Genomic DNA, 17,458 nt, shown 5'->3' with positions numbered 1-17,458 from the left:
TGCGTGAATCAGTCTTAAAAATAAGCAGGCAAAACGCAGGTTGGCTTTATACAATTGTTCTGCGTTAAAATACGCAATTGCGTCAGCAAATACGTCAAGTGGGTTTGTACCCTTAAAGGGGATATTCAGCGCTACAAAAACATGACCACTTTTCCCCCCTCTCTTGTCTCCAGATTGGGAGGGGTTTCAAACTCAGTTCCATTGAAGTAAATGGAGCTTAATTGCAAACCACACCTGAACTGGAGACAAGAGAGGGGGAAAAGTGGCCATATTTTTCTAGCGCTGGATAACCCCTTTAAAAGGTATATGTAAAGTACTTCTATTAAAAAAAACTCCCAGTATGTCCTGCAGTAAGTGCTGTATTCTTCCCAGTCTGACACACTGCTCTGTATTGCCACCTATGTCCAAAACAGGAATTATTCAGAGCAGGAGAGGTTTTCTATGGGGATTTTTCTACTGCAGTTCCTGATATGGACAGAGGTGGCAGCAGAGAACACTGTTAGACTGGAAAAAATTAATACACCACTTCTTGCAGGACATACAGGAAGTAAATAGAAGTAAGTTACAAATCAGTACAACTGTTAATTTTTAAACTTTTTTTTTTTCGCCATAATTTTCTAGGAAATATTTTGCTTACCTATTATACCATTGATATGTGTACCACAAAGTAGCATTAGAGAAAAGTTTATAGTTATTAGCATAGGTTTGGGAGGAAGCTGAAATGGTAGTAAATACATACTCTGAACTCCAGTGTCTGCAATATATTTATTGAGCAATTTATAATTCCCTGAATTTCATCCTCAAGGAAGAGTAATTATAAAGGACAGGAATATGGTCAATGTGCTCATGATTTATTAGTGTTTTCCAAAAGGGCAGGAAGAAGGTGGAGTAACTTGTTAAAGGGAACCTTTATGATTAAGAAATGCAATCTAATATACAGACAGCATGTTATAGAGCAGAAGGAAGGAAGGGAGGGAACATACTAGGGAACACATTAACAATTGGCCATGCTGATCTGAACGTTCATGTGTATCCGGAGGGCGGGACAGATAACTGTTGGTTGAACAATTCTTTGGCCAAAAGCTATTAAGGATGTATACAGCTAGCTGTCAATCACTGACTAGGACCACCCACTTGACACCTTAGCCCCGTATGAGCAGAGATTTACATGAATAAATCAGAAGTTATTCTGGAACTTTTTCCATATAGCGGTATATCAATCTGCTCAGCTCCTCCTGCTCTAGAACATAGTACATTCTCAATGTGACGGATTCCCTTTAACAGGGCTAACTTCTAGAGTTGTAGAACACAATTATGCTTATATATGATCAAGTAGAAATAACAGGGGTAGATATCCACGCAGATTCTTCCTGCAGAAACACATTCATTTTGATTTAACAGAATGCTATTTCATGAGCAGCCTTTACTAAATGTTCTTTCAGCATTTCCGAAATCCCGGCAGTTAGCTTGGTCAGGCACAGAAACGCTATCTACCGTGTGAAAGTAAAGAGACAATTGAGTGTTTTAGTATCCATTTAAGTTCTGGTAAGTATCAGACGACTCATTCAAGTTCTGTTTTAAAAACCTTTCTAATGTTCCAGCCTCTCAGAGGATGTGAAGTCAGAAAGCGAGAAAGAGGAGTATAAAGGCAGGAAGTGGACTGGGAATAGTCTGCATAGACTACCTGCTGAAATTCATTAGCTTTACTGCACAGAACTAGGGGGAAATGCAGGAGTTTCTATACCTTCAGAAAGTGGAGATATTTGGAGATCCTAGCACACTATTAGAAGAAAGTAATTGTCTTGGGGAGTTTTATGGCTTCGTGCCTTGACCTAGGCCAAACTTTAAAAAAGTGAAGGAATAGGTTCACACATTTAATTAAAAGTGGCATACAACCAAACAGCTATATACATAGACACAAATAATACCTGCTCACTATTCTTATAGAACTTATATTATTAGTAAAGTGTTCACTATTTACAAACAATAGACCAAATGAATGATGCCCATCCAGATATAGGCTATGTTCGCACTACGTATATTTTTGTAAAAGCACGGCCGTTGTTGCAATCGGCAACAAAGGCTGTTCTTTTTACGAAAATATATGTTGCTTTGCCTTCTATGGAATCCCGGCCGGAGCGTATACACATAGTATACACTCCGGCCGGGATCTCTTGTGGCGCCGCAGAAAACTGACATGTCTGTTTTCTGCGGCTGCTATTCACCTTGTCAGTGCAACCTATGGAGCGAGCAGCTCTGGCCACTCGCTCCATAGTATGCAGTAGGGAGTTCTGATGCAGGCTCACACGGATGCGCTCGCATCAGAATTCTGCGGAGCTAAAGATGATGTTTTCTGAGACCGGCCGTTCCGTGACCCGGCCCGGTCACAGAACGGCTAGTGTCATACGAAGTCTGAACATACCCATAAAATGTAAATCTTTATTAACCAAGTTAAAGAAAGAATCAGTATACAGCAAAAAGAAAAAACAGGGGGGGGGGGGGGGGTAGGGGGGGCACAAAATATCCCACACCCTAAACAGGATGCAATGTGTGAAGATCACTAGCTCCTCCTCTACATGATGGTAACAATGATAAGAGAATAATACAATCAGCTATACTGTACTGTATAACTCAGTACATTCAGTACAAGTCACCAGTAGTAAACCGTAGATGAACTGTAAACATGAAGACCATAAGTTCAAAAAGTGCCAACGTGTATGATGGAATCATAATATATATGTACCAATAGTAAAAAAAAAACATTTATCACGGACTGTCACCTAAGATCCTTACCAGTCTATACCCAAAATAATAGAGATGTAAGAGGACACAAACGGAAATGCCCTCTGGCAATGCTCTGAAAAAACTCAAGATCAGCATGGAATTTGTTGCTGATCAGCAACACTGCCATGATTAATACTTTACTTACATTGTGCTGCAGCTGAGGGAGTCCCGGCCGGAGTGTATACACATAGCTAGCAGTCACGCAAAAAAACTATATATCAGACATGTCAGTGCACACAATGGAGAGCGCGGCTCCAGCCACACACTCCATTGTAAGCAGCGATGAACTGCAGTAATGGCCAGGATGATCTTCTCTGACATCGGCCGTTCTGTGACCCAGCCAGGTCACACAACGTCCGGTGTCTTACACCATTACACCATGGCCTGACTTTGAAAAGTGCTTTTTGAGAACTTTTTTTGAACATTCTCCACTGAAATTAATTGAAGATTAAAAATGCATGTTTGAGGGTGTTTTGGGGCTTCTTGTGCCAGTGTAAACATAGCATAACAATTCCAACAGAGACTGAATTCATGGGCTTAAATCTGCGTATGTATCTTCATACTACCACAATCTTTTTCTCAATGTTTCCTAATGAAAAATAATGGTTTTTCATCCAATCAACACATTCTATGGCAATACATTCACTACTTTTATGCAAAAACTTCATTAGTTCAATTTTTTTCAATTTTGAGTAGAGTTCCTTGGCACTGTGGCCTCACAGGGGTTTCTTGCTAAGAATATACATTTAGGACTCATTGGAATACCTTGAGAATCTTCAAAGACATATAATGTTGTTTTTCTCAAAAACACTTTGATGTTCTTAGTTTCCCTACATGTTTAATACATGAATAAATTGCTGCTTTGGGTATGATGCACTTTTGATAATACTTATAGGAGAAGTCTGGTGAAAATTTTTATTAAAGTATTGTATTGCCCCCCCAAAAGTTATACAAATCACCAATATACACTTATTACGGGAAATGCTTATAAAGTGCTTTTTTTCCCTGCACTTACTACTGCATCAAGGCTTCACTTCCTGGATAACATGGTGATGTCACTTCCTGGATAACATGGTGATGTCACTTCCTGGATAACATGGTGATGTCACTTCCTGGATAACATGGTGATGTCACGACCCGACTCCCAGAGCTGTGCGGTCTGTGGCTGCTGGAGAGGATGATGGCAGGGGGGACACTGAGGGACACAGGGCACTGGAGGGACACTGAGCATCCCACTGCCATCATCCTCTCCAGCAGCCACAGCCCGCACAGCTCTGGGAGTCTGGCTGTGACATCACCATTTTGTCCAGGAAGTGACATCACCATGTTATCCAGGAAGTGAAGCCTTGATGCAGTAGTAAGTGCAAGGAAAAAAGAACTTTATAAGAATTTCCTGCAATAAATGTATATTGGTGATTTGTATAACTTTGGTGGGGGCAATAATATACATTAATAAAAAATTTTGCCGGACTTCTCCTATAATATATACTTTCCAGCCGATATATAGACATTTTACAAAACGTTTATATTATGCCTTTATTAACATGAGCCTATCCCAAAGGCTCATCCCTGTAAGTAATCCCAGGAAATGAAGGCACACTTTTATCTGAATGTGATAAATAATTATATCAGTATCATGGAGACGTCCCCTATCTTTGGACATCTCCCAAGCAAGCCGATGTTGTGATTTCCTGTTTAATTTTACAGCATGATCTTGCATATCTAATATTCATTCTTGGCTATATATCTTTATATCATAGGACAAATGGAATTCAGGAAATACAATTATGACAATTACAGCATTAGGCAGCTGATTAAATCCCTCACATCATTGATGCAGGGGGAGTATTTCATTTGCTTAATGTGGGAATACATAACAGATCACATCTAATGAAATCGACCATTAAGACCTGGAGTAATGTGAATTGTATTAATGTTGGTATTTTAACCAATGTAGCCATGTTAGATACAGTGCATTGCACATTATATATTTTTTCTGCACCATTTCTCACCTCATGTAATGACGCCGTTCAGGCAATAATTTATACTGTCGCCTTATCATCAGACGATCGTTATTAAAAGTGGTTATCGGGGTGGCCAGAAGGATCCCGTAGATTCAGTGGAGCTTTGCCGCCAAAAAGTTGCTTACTTTTATTCCTAGACATTTGACTGCTCAATGGTTTTGAATGGTAGATGTGGTTTTTCCTATTTTACTATTTTTGTTATCCTGAAATCTTGCAGTTTTTATTCTGGCCACTAGGCCTAAAACTAAGCTGAGACTTCCTGTTCTGTAGAGAAATTTTTTTAGCAGCTTCCTGATGATCACAGTGAAAGGTGACACCAGTAGATATATTAGAAGAGGTCAGGTCATTTCCAGCTGAGCTCAATATCTTCTACTCCCTTCACATTGACCTCTGCAAAGGTCACGGAGCATGTCTAAAAAACTATCTTAAAAGTCCATGGTGGTTCTCTGTACATGGTGGTTGCTATAAGGCATTTCTCTTAATGGGGTTATCCAGCGCTACAAAAACATGGCCACTTTCCCCCTACTGTTGTCTCCAGTTTGGGTGGGATTTTGAAACTCAGTTCCATTGAAGTAAATGGAGCTTAATTGCAAACTGCACCTGAACTAGAGACAACAGTAGGGGGAAAAGTGGCCATGTTTTTGTAGCGCTGGATAACCCCTTTAATGCTGTTAAAAGAAGCTACAGCAAGATGGCCGTCGAAAAACATAATGAACATAATTAAAAACATTTACTATTAAAAAAAGAATTTTTCCCTAATGAATAAAAATATAGGTGATACATTCCCTTTAAGAGACACTAAAAGGGTCTAACCATTAATATTTAGGAGCATAATAAAAAATGACAGGTCTCAAAACAAAACAGGAATGGGGCCTTACTCCAACATGGCCACATTTAGCAATGTGTGAGATTTGGACATCATTCAGGGTGCCCAAATTTGTTCCTTCCTTGATCTCTCAGTTAATTGTATTAGATTTTTTTTTTTTTATCTTACCTTTAATTATCCAAACTGATCCCTATATCCACTGACTGAAGGTGGGCCCACTGCATCTGCTTTGTTTGGTGCTCATTCCTGTGGATACATTATATAGAATTGTAGAAGATTGATAAAGGAAGAATGCCATATGAGATCTATCTAGTCTACCATTAATTTTTTAAGTTAGTTTAGATATATGTGGGATCCAAACAGACAGACTGACCTTCAATATACATTATATTTACTGAACTTTAGACTCCTCTAATCCTTTCTGTTCCCCGTTGTCTTCTCTTGAACCATTTTGGCAAATACTAGCCCTCAGACCCAATCCTTTCATCCTTAAATCCTTGCACTTACCTATTTTCTCTGTTTTCATAAAACTGCTATAATTCTCTTCTAGTATTCATAAAAAAATCTAAATAGACCCATACACTTTTTTTCATTTTTTTATGATGGGGCACAATTTTTGGAAATTTTTGCTAATTTATTAAAGAGGAGAAAATTAAATTTTTCATTGACAGAATTATTCAGGCCCTTGGCTATAAGACTTGAACTGTAACTCTTGGGGCTCTGATTTCTCTTGATCATTTCTAAGATGTTTTTGCACCTTGATTGGAGTCACCTGTAGTAATTGATTGGACAATCTTCATAAGGCACAGCCCCATCTATTATAAAGTCTCACAGCCATGGGGAGGAAAGAGATGCCTATAGAGCTCAGAAACAGGACTATGTGGAGGCACTGACCTGAAGAAGGGTGAATAAAAATTCTGCTGCACTGAAAAAGCCATAACAACAGAGGACAGTGACCCTCATTATTCTTCAATGGAAGAATTGCTGCAGGGGTGTTTTTTAATTGGCTGGGAGAGGAAGACTGGTCAGGGTTGAGGAAAAGCTGAATGGAGGAAAGTACAGAAATATTCTTAATAAAAACCTAATCCAGGGTACTTTGGACCTCAGACTGGGCCAAAGTTTCACTGTCCAACAGGACAATGAACCTAAGCTTAGGAACAACTCTGTGAATGCTTTTGTGTGGCCCAGCCAGATACCTGACCGGAACCCAATTGATCCTCTCTGAAGAAACCAGAATATGGAATCCACCAATGGTTCCTATCCAACCTAACAAAGCCTGAGAGGATCTGCAGAGAAGAATGGCAGAAATGCCCAAATCCAGGCTGGAATCAATGTAAAGTTGAATAAACTACATACTTCGTAAAGAGTCTGAAAACTTCACTGCAATATTTTAGCCTTTTGTTTTCAATAAGTTGTCTAAAATGTTTAACATTATGTTTTAACTTTGTCAAGATAGGGTTAACTTATGGGAAAAACTTAATTTATTTTATTTTAGTACTGCAACACAATTAAATATGAAAAAAGTGAAAAGGTCTATATAATGAAGGAATCGAATTTAGCAAAAATTAGATTAATTGACAAAGCTAATTTTTGCTAAATTCATTCAAAAAATTCTTTAAAAAATTATAAAAGGTTCATTGACCTGTCTGTGCTCCCCCATTGTTGTTTTCCATGTTTTCAGTTGCCTGCAGCCCACTCAGGCAATCATTGACTGAGGTCAGCACCGCAACCAGTGATTGGCTGAGCAGGCTGTCACTTTCAAGACACAAGAGTCACAGCTCGCTGAGCCAATAACTTGCTGCGGTGCTGTCCCTTCTCAGTCAGTCAGTGATTGGCCGAACAGAGAGTGATAGCCCACTCAGCCAATCACTAACTGACTGAAAAGGGACAGCATCCTGGCCAGTGATTGCCTGAGCAGGCTGGAGGTGGCTGAAGACATGGAAGAGGACACCGGGGGAGCGTGAAAAGATATGTATAGATTCGTTAAGTTCGGTTCATGAAATTTGCAAATTTCTAACTTTTCCCACAAACTAAATTTTAAGACATTCGCTCAACACAAATATATATATATATATATATATATATATATATATATATATATATATATATACACATTAATATATATATATATATATATATATATATATATATATATAAATATAGGATATATAAATATAGGGTATGGTATACTACATATATATATACTACACATTAGTGCCTTTCATGGATTTTATAACTGTTGATTTATACATGTAGTATGTGTTTGTGTCCTTCCTCATAAAGTTCATTACCCAATTGTGTTGTGCAAATAGGTAAGAAAATAAGCCTGATTTGTTCTCCTTTGTAGAGCCAAGCTGAAGCGCACTACAAAGGCAGTAAACATGCCAAGAAGCTCAAAACACTAGAGTCCACGAAAAATAAGCAAAAAACGGGTTCTCCCAAGGACAGCGCCAAGGCTATTACGAGCTCAACGGCCAGCCACAAATCAGGTCAATAAAACTGTTGTTTTTTGTGATTCGTTTTCTTTACCTTATCTGAACATGAACATGTGACTGTATTTGTGAACAAATCTAATGAATGTCAAATATTCTGCAGGAATAACAGGCTGACATTTTATAAAGGGCGATAAGTAAATAAGGTAATCATGGCATTAAGCCGCAAAACTATATTTATTCTAAAATCACATCAGAAAAAATTTATAATGTCAGTTAAATATGTACAATGGTTATTTCTTATTGTTTTCCCTCATCTAAATTTTAGTTGTTAATATTTCTTATTTTTGGAGGCGGGCCTGGCCTTTCCATTATTTTCATGAAACCTTTAGGCCATGGTTCTCCAAACTGCAGCCCTCCAGCTGTTGCAAAACTACATTTCCCATCCAAAGCTTTAGCTGTCCAGGCATGATGGGAGTTGTAGTTTCGCAACAGCTGGAGGGCCGCAGTTTGGAGGCCCATGCTTTAGGCTATGTTCACACGCTGTAAGAGACCGGCCGTTCCGTGACCCGGCCAGGTCACGGAACAGCTGGTCTCTGCAAAGATCATCCAGGCCGGTACTGCAGTACCGGTCAGATGATCTTTCCGGCCGCAATGTTCTGTTGCGGGCGCTTGGTGATGCACCCGCATCAGAACACTGCGGCCGGAAACTCTCATAGCACACAATGAAGCAAGCGGCCGGAGCCGCTCGCTTCATTGTGTAAACTGACAGGTCTTTCTACGGCCGCAATTCACTGAATTGTGGGTGCAGAAAACTGACATGTCAGTTGTTTGCGGCGCCGCATGGGATCCGGCCGGAGCGTATACGATGTGTATACGCTCCGGCCGGGATCCCATAGAAGAAGAGGCAATGTGCATACACGTGCAAAGTACAGCTGTACTTTTACATAGTGTGAACATAGCCTTAAAGGGGTTTATAACCTTAATCACCTATGTCAGATTGATGGACAGCCAACAGCCAGTGCAACCACTGACCAGCCTTTTGGGGGAGCCACTACACCAGCACTCATACACATAGAATTGTGCCTTGTACTGTCTGCTGTATAGTGGTGGCATGGGTACTGCAGCTAAGCTACCTTAGAATTACCATGAATTAAATTCTGATACCATTTGCTGTGTATGGGTGTCGTTGCAACATCTCTCCCAATGAGGCCAATTGTCCACACCCTGTTGATCAGACATTCATAGACTATCAATGGTATTAACTCTGACAACCCCTTTAAGTTGTTCTGAGAATTTACATACCTTGAAAACTTTAAAAATAAAAATTGTGACATTTTTCCTTGTTCCCATGACCGGTTTGTATAAATTCCAATCAGTTCCTAGGATTGTGTCGGCAAACCTGTATTTATATGGCACACATAGATTTTATAGGGTTCTATTTTACCTCTATATGACTCAGGATTTAAAACTTAGACATACAGAAGATTTTTTTTTCTCAAATTTTATATAAATCTAAGAAAAAAAGTTCCATATTTCATCAAACACTGTTATGTCCTAGAAACATTGTTTGAAGGGAAAATAACCTCATAGAACGGAACTGTACAGAGACACCCTACAGAGATCTATAAAGTGCCCATGATTCCATAGTCCATGGCCTCTGTGTATTTTCAGTACATAACTTGGAAATGTGCTGGGGCCTAAATCTTTACAGGAAAATTAGGAAATGTGACAAAACAAGGAAGAATTAGATGTATAACTTATGCATGTGGCCATATTACGTGCTACCCAGCAGTAATATGGAACCCCCTTGATCTTTATATGGAGTCATACAGAGTTTTTACAAGTTGGATTCATATGAAAACGATACGACTGAACAGATAAAAATCCAATTTGTCTAATGCACTGTTCACAAATCCATTCATCATGTATATTGCATGGATTTAGACTGGAAATCTCAACATAAAAAACAAGCAAATAATACCATAGTATCTAGAGTGTCCAGGTGTATCAACCATCTAGAAGCCTCACGCAAACTATTATACAGGTGGTACCTAACCCCCTACCGACTGTCCAAGATATACCCCACCTCATCTCCATTATGCTGGAGGTGCCAAAAAGAAATAGGAAATCTACTCCATATCTGGTGGAACTGCCCAAAGATCCAGCTAATGTGGGCTCAAGTATACACACTTATAAAGAGTATTCTTACCTTTAAGGTTCCATGGTCACCAGGATTAGCACTATTAGGCTTGGGGTCCGAGGATTGGGGTTTACCTGACCTCACAGTTTTCTCACACATACTCCTAGCCACCAGAAATTGTATTGCAAAATTATGGAAAAGTACAACAATACCAACCATCAGTGAAATATGCAATGTGGTTAATTATAATTGTCAGATGGAACTGTCCATTGCTAACAGATTGGGGTCTCTCGCTAAAGTGAGGTCCAATTGGGAGAAATGGATAAATCGTTCCTTATCTCCTCTCATGCAAATAGCGGACTCTCAGCCTTTAGCTGCTCTCACTGCCCATTAGTGTGGGCAACACATATGGTCTGTCAGGTGTCATACCTCTTCTGCGATTAATTGATCAGGAAGACTTAGGCATAATGCCACCCTGAATTGCGTTACATTAAAGATTATTGTGCTACACTAGAGACAACCAGATTAGTATTGCCCTTACTCAGAACACTATACTATTAAAACTGTGCTAACCTATAAGGTTGTAATTCATTCCCTTGGATAGGAGATGGCTCATCTGTTAGTTTATTTGTCTATTGTTTATTTCTGTTACCTTGTACTTTATATCTCTGCATTTTTTTGTCTTTTTTTCTTTTTATGTTTGTAAGTGTTATGGACAACGTGTTGTTGTCCCCTTGTTTGTATGTAAAATTTATAAAAATCTTGCAATAAAACTATAAATCAAAAAAAAAAAAAAAAAAAAACAAGCAAATACCCAAAATATTATAAAGCAATTCCATATGCTATCTATTGTATGATAATCCCTTCTTAATATGGAGGGAGTGTTAAATATAGAAACAAAATGGAAAATTGATGATGAGGACAATACTATTAACAAAGAAAGAAATTAATTAATTAATATTACTTTATTAAAGTAATATGCATGCACTTAAATTTTTTTAATTAAGTGGAATTGCTTGTACTTTAGTTAAAATGTTTCGATATATTGGGGAGTTGTATACAAAAAGCATAGAAAGCAACAACATTTTTAGCTAAAGACAAGTATGAATCTGAAACACAAACAAAGGTGCAAATCTTTCTGTTAGGCTATGTTCACACAGTGATTTTTTTCAAGGGCTGTTGTTTGATACTCAAAACCACAGCCTTTATTTTGAGTATCAAATAACGTCCGTTGTTTAACACAATTTGGCAGCCATTGTTACAGTGATGGTCGTTGGTACATTTTTCTAGTTCAGGTGGATGATGGCCCTATTGGGTGGGCTAATTTTAAAAGGTCCATTGAATTTTGTTGAAAAGACAGTGAAAAAATCTACCTGTGAACCATGTAAAATAACAGCCGCAGATTTATGTCCTCCGGGGAGGGGGAGGCTGAAAGGAATAACGTTCTCTTGCCTCCCTGGCTCCAGCACTGATGCCATATACCGCTGCTTTGGTTCTCCAGGTCCCTGGATGCTTCCTGGTCAGAGTTGGGACCCAGGTTGTGACATGTCAGGTCCACTCAGCCATTCATCAGCCATAACGGTGTCCCACCTCGGCCACTGACTAGTTGAGAGGGCCTGACATATCACAACCTGGGTCCCAACTCAGACCAGGAAGCGGGGGACCGGAGGACCAGAGTGGCGGCACACGTCATCCACTTTTACAAAAAATCGCCCTGTCTGGACTTCTCCTTTAATGACACAAACATTAATTTGATGACTGCTGCAAATAGCTGCCATTATTTTACACATTGTGTGAACCAACGGCCGTTGTTTACATATACTTCAATTGAAATAATCAAAAACTGACAACAGCGGCCGTTATTTTAAATTCAAATAGGAGCTGTTATTTTGCAGTGCCTTGAAATAGCCTGTTGTTCTCTGTTGGTTCCACTCCTGGTTTTGGCTAAAAATACTTGTGAATACTACTGTACATGTAAATCTGTAATTCACATTCCAAACTACTGACACTGTTAGATACCTGTTAGATCAAGAAGACACAGGGTACCCTCCATATGTCCGTTTGTCCTTGCAGAACATAGAAAAATGCTTTTATTCTGTGGTGCAAAGTGTCAAAGAGGCGTATCCAAGCTCTTAAACTGCGGAGGGCTGGAATCCCTTCTCGCTCTCCATCTTATCACTATCCCCGCTTGTAGAATGTCACCTCCAAGCTCTAAGCCCTGCTTTTAAATCTTGTTCCTACGCTGTGCATACATATTGTGTGCAAGTGCGAGGTGTGGAAGCAGGACCAAGATTCCAATCTGACTGTCAATCGTGACGTGATAGTGATCGGTAGGAGGAGAGAGCAGGTGTTATAGCCTTCAAAACTTCAGCAGCTTCGGGACATCTCTGCACTGAAGAATAAATACATTTTTCTATGTTATGGAGGCACAGACAGATATATGAAAGGTACCATGTGTCTCATTCAATTAATAGCTAACAGGGTTAGCTTTTCGGAAAAAGAAATGGTGCAATTACTTGATAAATGTGTCTAAAAGGTCACTGACAGGATAAGGCTATGTTCACATGTAGTCTGAGACTACGTTCAGTGACCCTGTGGTACCGCTAAGTTCTGATGTGGGCGCATACGTGCATATGTGCCTGCATCAGAACTCCCTACTGAACACTATAGAGTGTGCGGCCGGAGCCGCACGCTCCATAGTGTGCACTGCCAGGGTTTTCTACATCGCCGCTAGGGATTCCAGACGGAGTGTATACCCTGTATATACACTCCGGACGGGATTCCCTCGGCCTGCAGCACAACATAGGTTCCGTACCAATCATGGCCGTTGCAACAACGGCCATGATTGGTACGGAACTTATGTTGTGTGAACATGGCCTACTAGTGCAAAATTAGGCTAAAAACAGATGCAAAAACTTCCCCAAAGACTATCTGTAGCTCTGTTTTACAGGGAGAATATAGAGTATGTTGAAGCACATTATTAATACATTATAGCAAACAATGACCCATAGTTTACTATACAGGATATCATTGTGTGTAAGTATATTGGCTGCCCTGTTCTTCTCGTCCCATCTTGTTCACTCTTTTCCAAAATGATTATTTACAGTTAACTGAATGTCAAAAAATAGATGTGTGACATTTCCACAGTAGCACTGGTCGCCATTTATAGCTTTTACTCCATTTTGGTCATTACCTTTATAAAATGTCACCCAGTCATTTACAGTCCAAGGCTTTGAGAGTGCATTGTGCAAGGTGTTTCTGAAATGTCTTTTCTTCTTTCCTCCTCTTATTATCTTATTTGTTGATCATAGTGATTCATCTACTGTGTTTGTTTGAAAATAAGACTTACCCCAAAAATAAGACCTAGCTTCATTTTGCAGGCTTTTTGGAGTGAGCTTCAAATATAAGCCCTACTCCAAAAATAAGCCCTAATTATAGTCAGCTGACCAGATCCCTGACACTGGGTGGCTCATCATAGGCCAATCAGTGCCAGACTTTTTATGCTCCGCCCCCACTTCAACACAAGCCGCAGGGGAGGCAAAAGTGGTAAGAAGATGCAAAGTAGGGGACACTGAATATGAGGAGACAGAGGGTACGTGGAACCTAGTACAGGGGGGGGGGGAGGTATAAAGATTTAGGGCTACCTGCAGAGAGGAGATTTATACAGTATGGGAGAAGAACTACGGGGGGGAGGGAGGTATACAGTATGGGGGAAGAACTACAGAGGGGGGAGGGAGGTATACAGTATGGGGTAAGAACTACAGAGGGAGGGAGGTATACAGTATGGGGGAAGAACTACAGAGGGAGGGAGGTATACAGTATGGGGGAAGAACTACAGAGGGAGGGAGGTATACAGTATGGGGAAAGAACTACAGAGATACAGAGGGAGGAGGGAGGTTAACAGTATGGGGGAAGAACTACAGGGGGAGGGAGGTACACAGTATGGGGAAGAACTACAGAGGGGGGAGGGAGGTATACAGTATGGGGGAAGAACTACAGAGGGAGGAGGGAGGTATACAGTATGGGGGAAGAACTACAGAGGGAGGGAGTTATACAGTATGGGGGAAGAACTACAGAGATACAGAGGGGGGAGGGAGGTATACAGCATGGGGGAAGAACTACAGAGGGAGGTATACAGTATGGGGGAAGAACTACAGAGGGAGGGAGGTATACAGTATGGGGGAAGAACTACAGAGATACAGAGGGGGGAGGGAGGTATACAGCATGGGGGAAGAACTACAGAGGGGGAGAGGGAGGTATACAGTATGGGGGAAGAACTACAGAGGGGGTAGGGAGGTATACAGTATGGAGGAAGAATTACAGAGGGGGGAGGGAGGTATACAGTATGGGGGAAGAATTACAAAGGGAGGGAGGTATACAGTATGGGGGAAGAACTACAGAGATACAGAGGGAGGAGGGAGGTAATACATTATGGGGGAAGAACAACAGAGGGAGGTATACAGTATGGGGGAGGAACTACAGAGGGAGGGAGGTATACAGTATGGGGGAAGAACTACAGAGATACAGAGGGAGGAGGGAGGTAATACAGTATGGGGGAAGAACTACAGAGGGGGAGAGGGAGGTATACAGTATGGGGGAACAACTACAGAGGGGGAGGGAGGTATACAGTATGGGGGAAGAATTACAGAGGCAGGAGGAAGGTAATACAGTATGGGGAAGGAACTAAGGGGGGAGGGAGGTATACAGTATGGGGGAAGAACTATAGAGGGAGGAGGGAGGTATACAGTATTGGGGAAGAACTACAAAGGGAGGAGGGAGGTATACTGTATGAGGGGAGAACTACAGAGGGGGAGGGAAGTATACAGTATGGGGAAGAACTACATGGGGGAGGGAGGTATACAGTATGGGGGAAGAACTACAGGGGGAGGGAGGTATACAGTGTGGGGGAAGAACTACAGAGGGGGGGTGAGGTATACAGTATGAGGAAAGAACTACAGCGGGGGAGGGAGGTATACAGTATGGGGAAAGAACTACAGAGGTGGAGGGAGGTATACTGTATGAGGAAAGAACTACAGCGGGGGAGGGAGGTATACAGTATGGGGAAAGAACTACAGAAGGGGAGGGAGGTATACAGTATAGGGGAAAAACTACAGAGGGGGGGTATGCAGTATGGGGGAATAACTACAGGGGGGAGGGATGTATACAGTATGGGGGAGGTATACAGTATGGGGGAAGAACTACAGGGGGAGGGAGGTATAAAGTATGGGGGAAGAACTACAGAGAGGGTGGAGGTATACACAGTGGGGGTCCTCACTGCTGAGGGAGATGTATACAGTATTGGGGGGAAACTACAAAGGGGGAGGAGGCCTAACTACAGGGGAACTTACAGAATAGGAGCCTAACAACAGTAGGGCATACAGTTTGGTGGATAACTACCATATAGAGTAAGGCTACAGTGTAAGGGCATACTATGTTTCCAAAAATTTTTAGACCAAATAATATAAGACCCTGCCTTATTTTTGGAGAAATACAGGGTATATTGTTTTTTTGTTGACCTAAGAGATTTGTCTAACAAATGTTTTTCAACTTTTGGTATACTGTCTCTTCAGGCACACACCAGAGTTCTTCTGGAAACGTTGTTGACTCATTGCAGTTAGTGGCACTTCCAGAAGAATTCCGTCTCAGCTGCTCGCCTGAAAAGACAGCGTACCTGCAGGATCTTTATAGCATATTCTGCCACCGGCATACCCTATAACAGTAAATGGCTATTTCTATTTTAGTAATAATAACTTGTGTTGTCACTTGTGAAGTTAATAGTTAAAAGTTTTTTTTCCCCCTTTTTTCTCTGTATATTTCTCTATAGTCACTTATGTTAAAAAACTTCCACTGGATACAGGACTGAAGTGGTGGCCACACTTCCACATTGGTATCTGTGTATGATCCCATGAACCTGACTGGGTTCTCAGGAATACACATTTGTAGAGCATGCACAGTAGCTCTCTGGCCACCACTCTCCAGCCCCGTGTAAGTAAACTGGATGTCTCCTGGATATGCATAATGGCCAAGATTTATCAAAGGGTGCAAACTGCCCACAGCAACCAATCACAGCTCCTCTTTCATTTTACCAGAGTTTAAAGCTGAGCTGTGATTGGTTGCTGTGGGCAGGTTACACCAATGTATATTTTGAACACATATTTTGATAAATCTGGGCCAATGGCCCTGGAGCTTAATTATAGTGCTCAATAGGGAGGGGGCACAAAACATGACACATGAAAATTACCCCTATGCAAAAAAAAACCTTAAGGCTACATTAACACGTCCTATAGATTACGGGACCTACAGACGGGGAAGCCCTGTAATGGAATGTTTCCCCGCCTGGCATGCTGTATCAATATTATGCCGGGAATTGGGAAGCTCTTTGAATCTCCTTAGCACTGTAATGCCACAGAATTCTGGCCAAAAAACAATTAAATGTTTTTTGGCCAGAATTCTGTGGCATTACAGTGCTAAGGAGATATTTCTCCATTGACTCCATACTAACTTGCTGCTGAGTTTTCTAGTCCAAAAAAGCCGAAAGGCATTTTGATTTGCTTTTTTTTTTTTTTAAAGACCCTAAGTTTGAACCCAGCCTGAGGCTGTCATTTTTACGTTGACAAATTACTTTAATTTATAGTGGTAATGAGAGTGTCTTTCTGCAGCTGTCCTGAACGCTTCTTGGCACATCTGTAGGCACATACAAATGAAATGACAGCGCTTCCTCCCCTTAGGTGAATTAGGATCTGGGCTTGGTAAAACCAGTGCAAACTAGAGAATACAACTTTAGAAAAGTGATTAATTGCTCTACTACTTTCTCCACCCACATTTCTGTCCTCCATCCACTTCTGATGTATGTCTATCCTAAGCAAGGTGGACCTGTTTTCTGCAACCATCTGACAGCCACCATCAGCATCATGACCATTACTATTGCCAGCAGTCATGACTGTAACCCTGGCCGAGACCTAAAGGATAAAGAGCACAATTTCCCTAATAGCACTGATTTTGGAGAGACTTCTTGGGTCCAAGCGCCACATTTACAGATCAAATGGGCATCACTTGGATATACTAATCAATAATTTATGTTATAAATATGGATAAATTCATGAGCAGAAACCTCACAAAAATACACAGTATCATGAAAGACATAGGTTTACCTATACAGTAAATATATACAGTATTCCTAAGTACATGGGTCTTGGACCTATACTATACCTTGATGAACTTCCAATTTTGCACCATTGTATGCTTTAAA

The 17,458-nt window shown here is 40.7% G+C and overlaps 1 protein-coding gene across 5 annotated transcripts in view; it reads left to right on the top strand.

The window, feature by feature from the left end:
• The window catches only part of ZNF385B (zinc finger protein 385B), a 413,608-nt gene that overhangs the window by 351,751 nt on the left and 44,399 nt on the right, over positions 1 to 17,458 (top strand). For all 5 annotated transcript variants that reach the window (XM_069985183.1, XM_069985182.1, XM_069985179.1 and 2 more), the window contains one exon: positions 7,982 to 8,123. In XM_069985183.1, coding sequence (XP_069841284.1) covers positions 7,982 to 8,123 — 142 coding nt within the window. The remainder of the gene's footprint in view (positions 1 to 7,981; positions 8,124 to 17,458) is intronic.

This window comes from Dendropsophus ebraccatus, chromosome 9, assembly GCF_027789765.1.
Source record: "Dendropsophus ebraccatus isolate aDenEbr1 chromosome 9, aDenEbr1.pat, whole genome shotgun sequence".
NCBI classification, from domain to species: Eukaryota; Metazoa; Chordata; class Amphibia; order Anura; family Hylidae; genus Dendropsophus; species Dendropsophus ebraccatus.
Note: the sequence above shows the minus strand (reverse complement) of the source record. Positions and strands in the feature narration are given on the sequence as shown.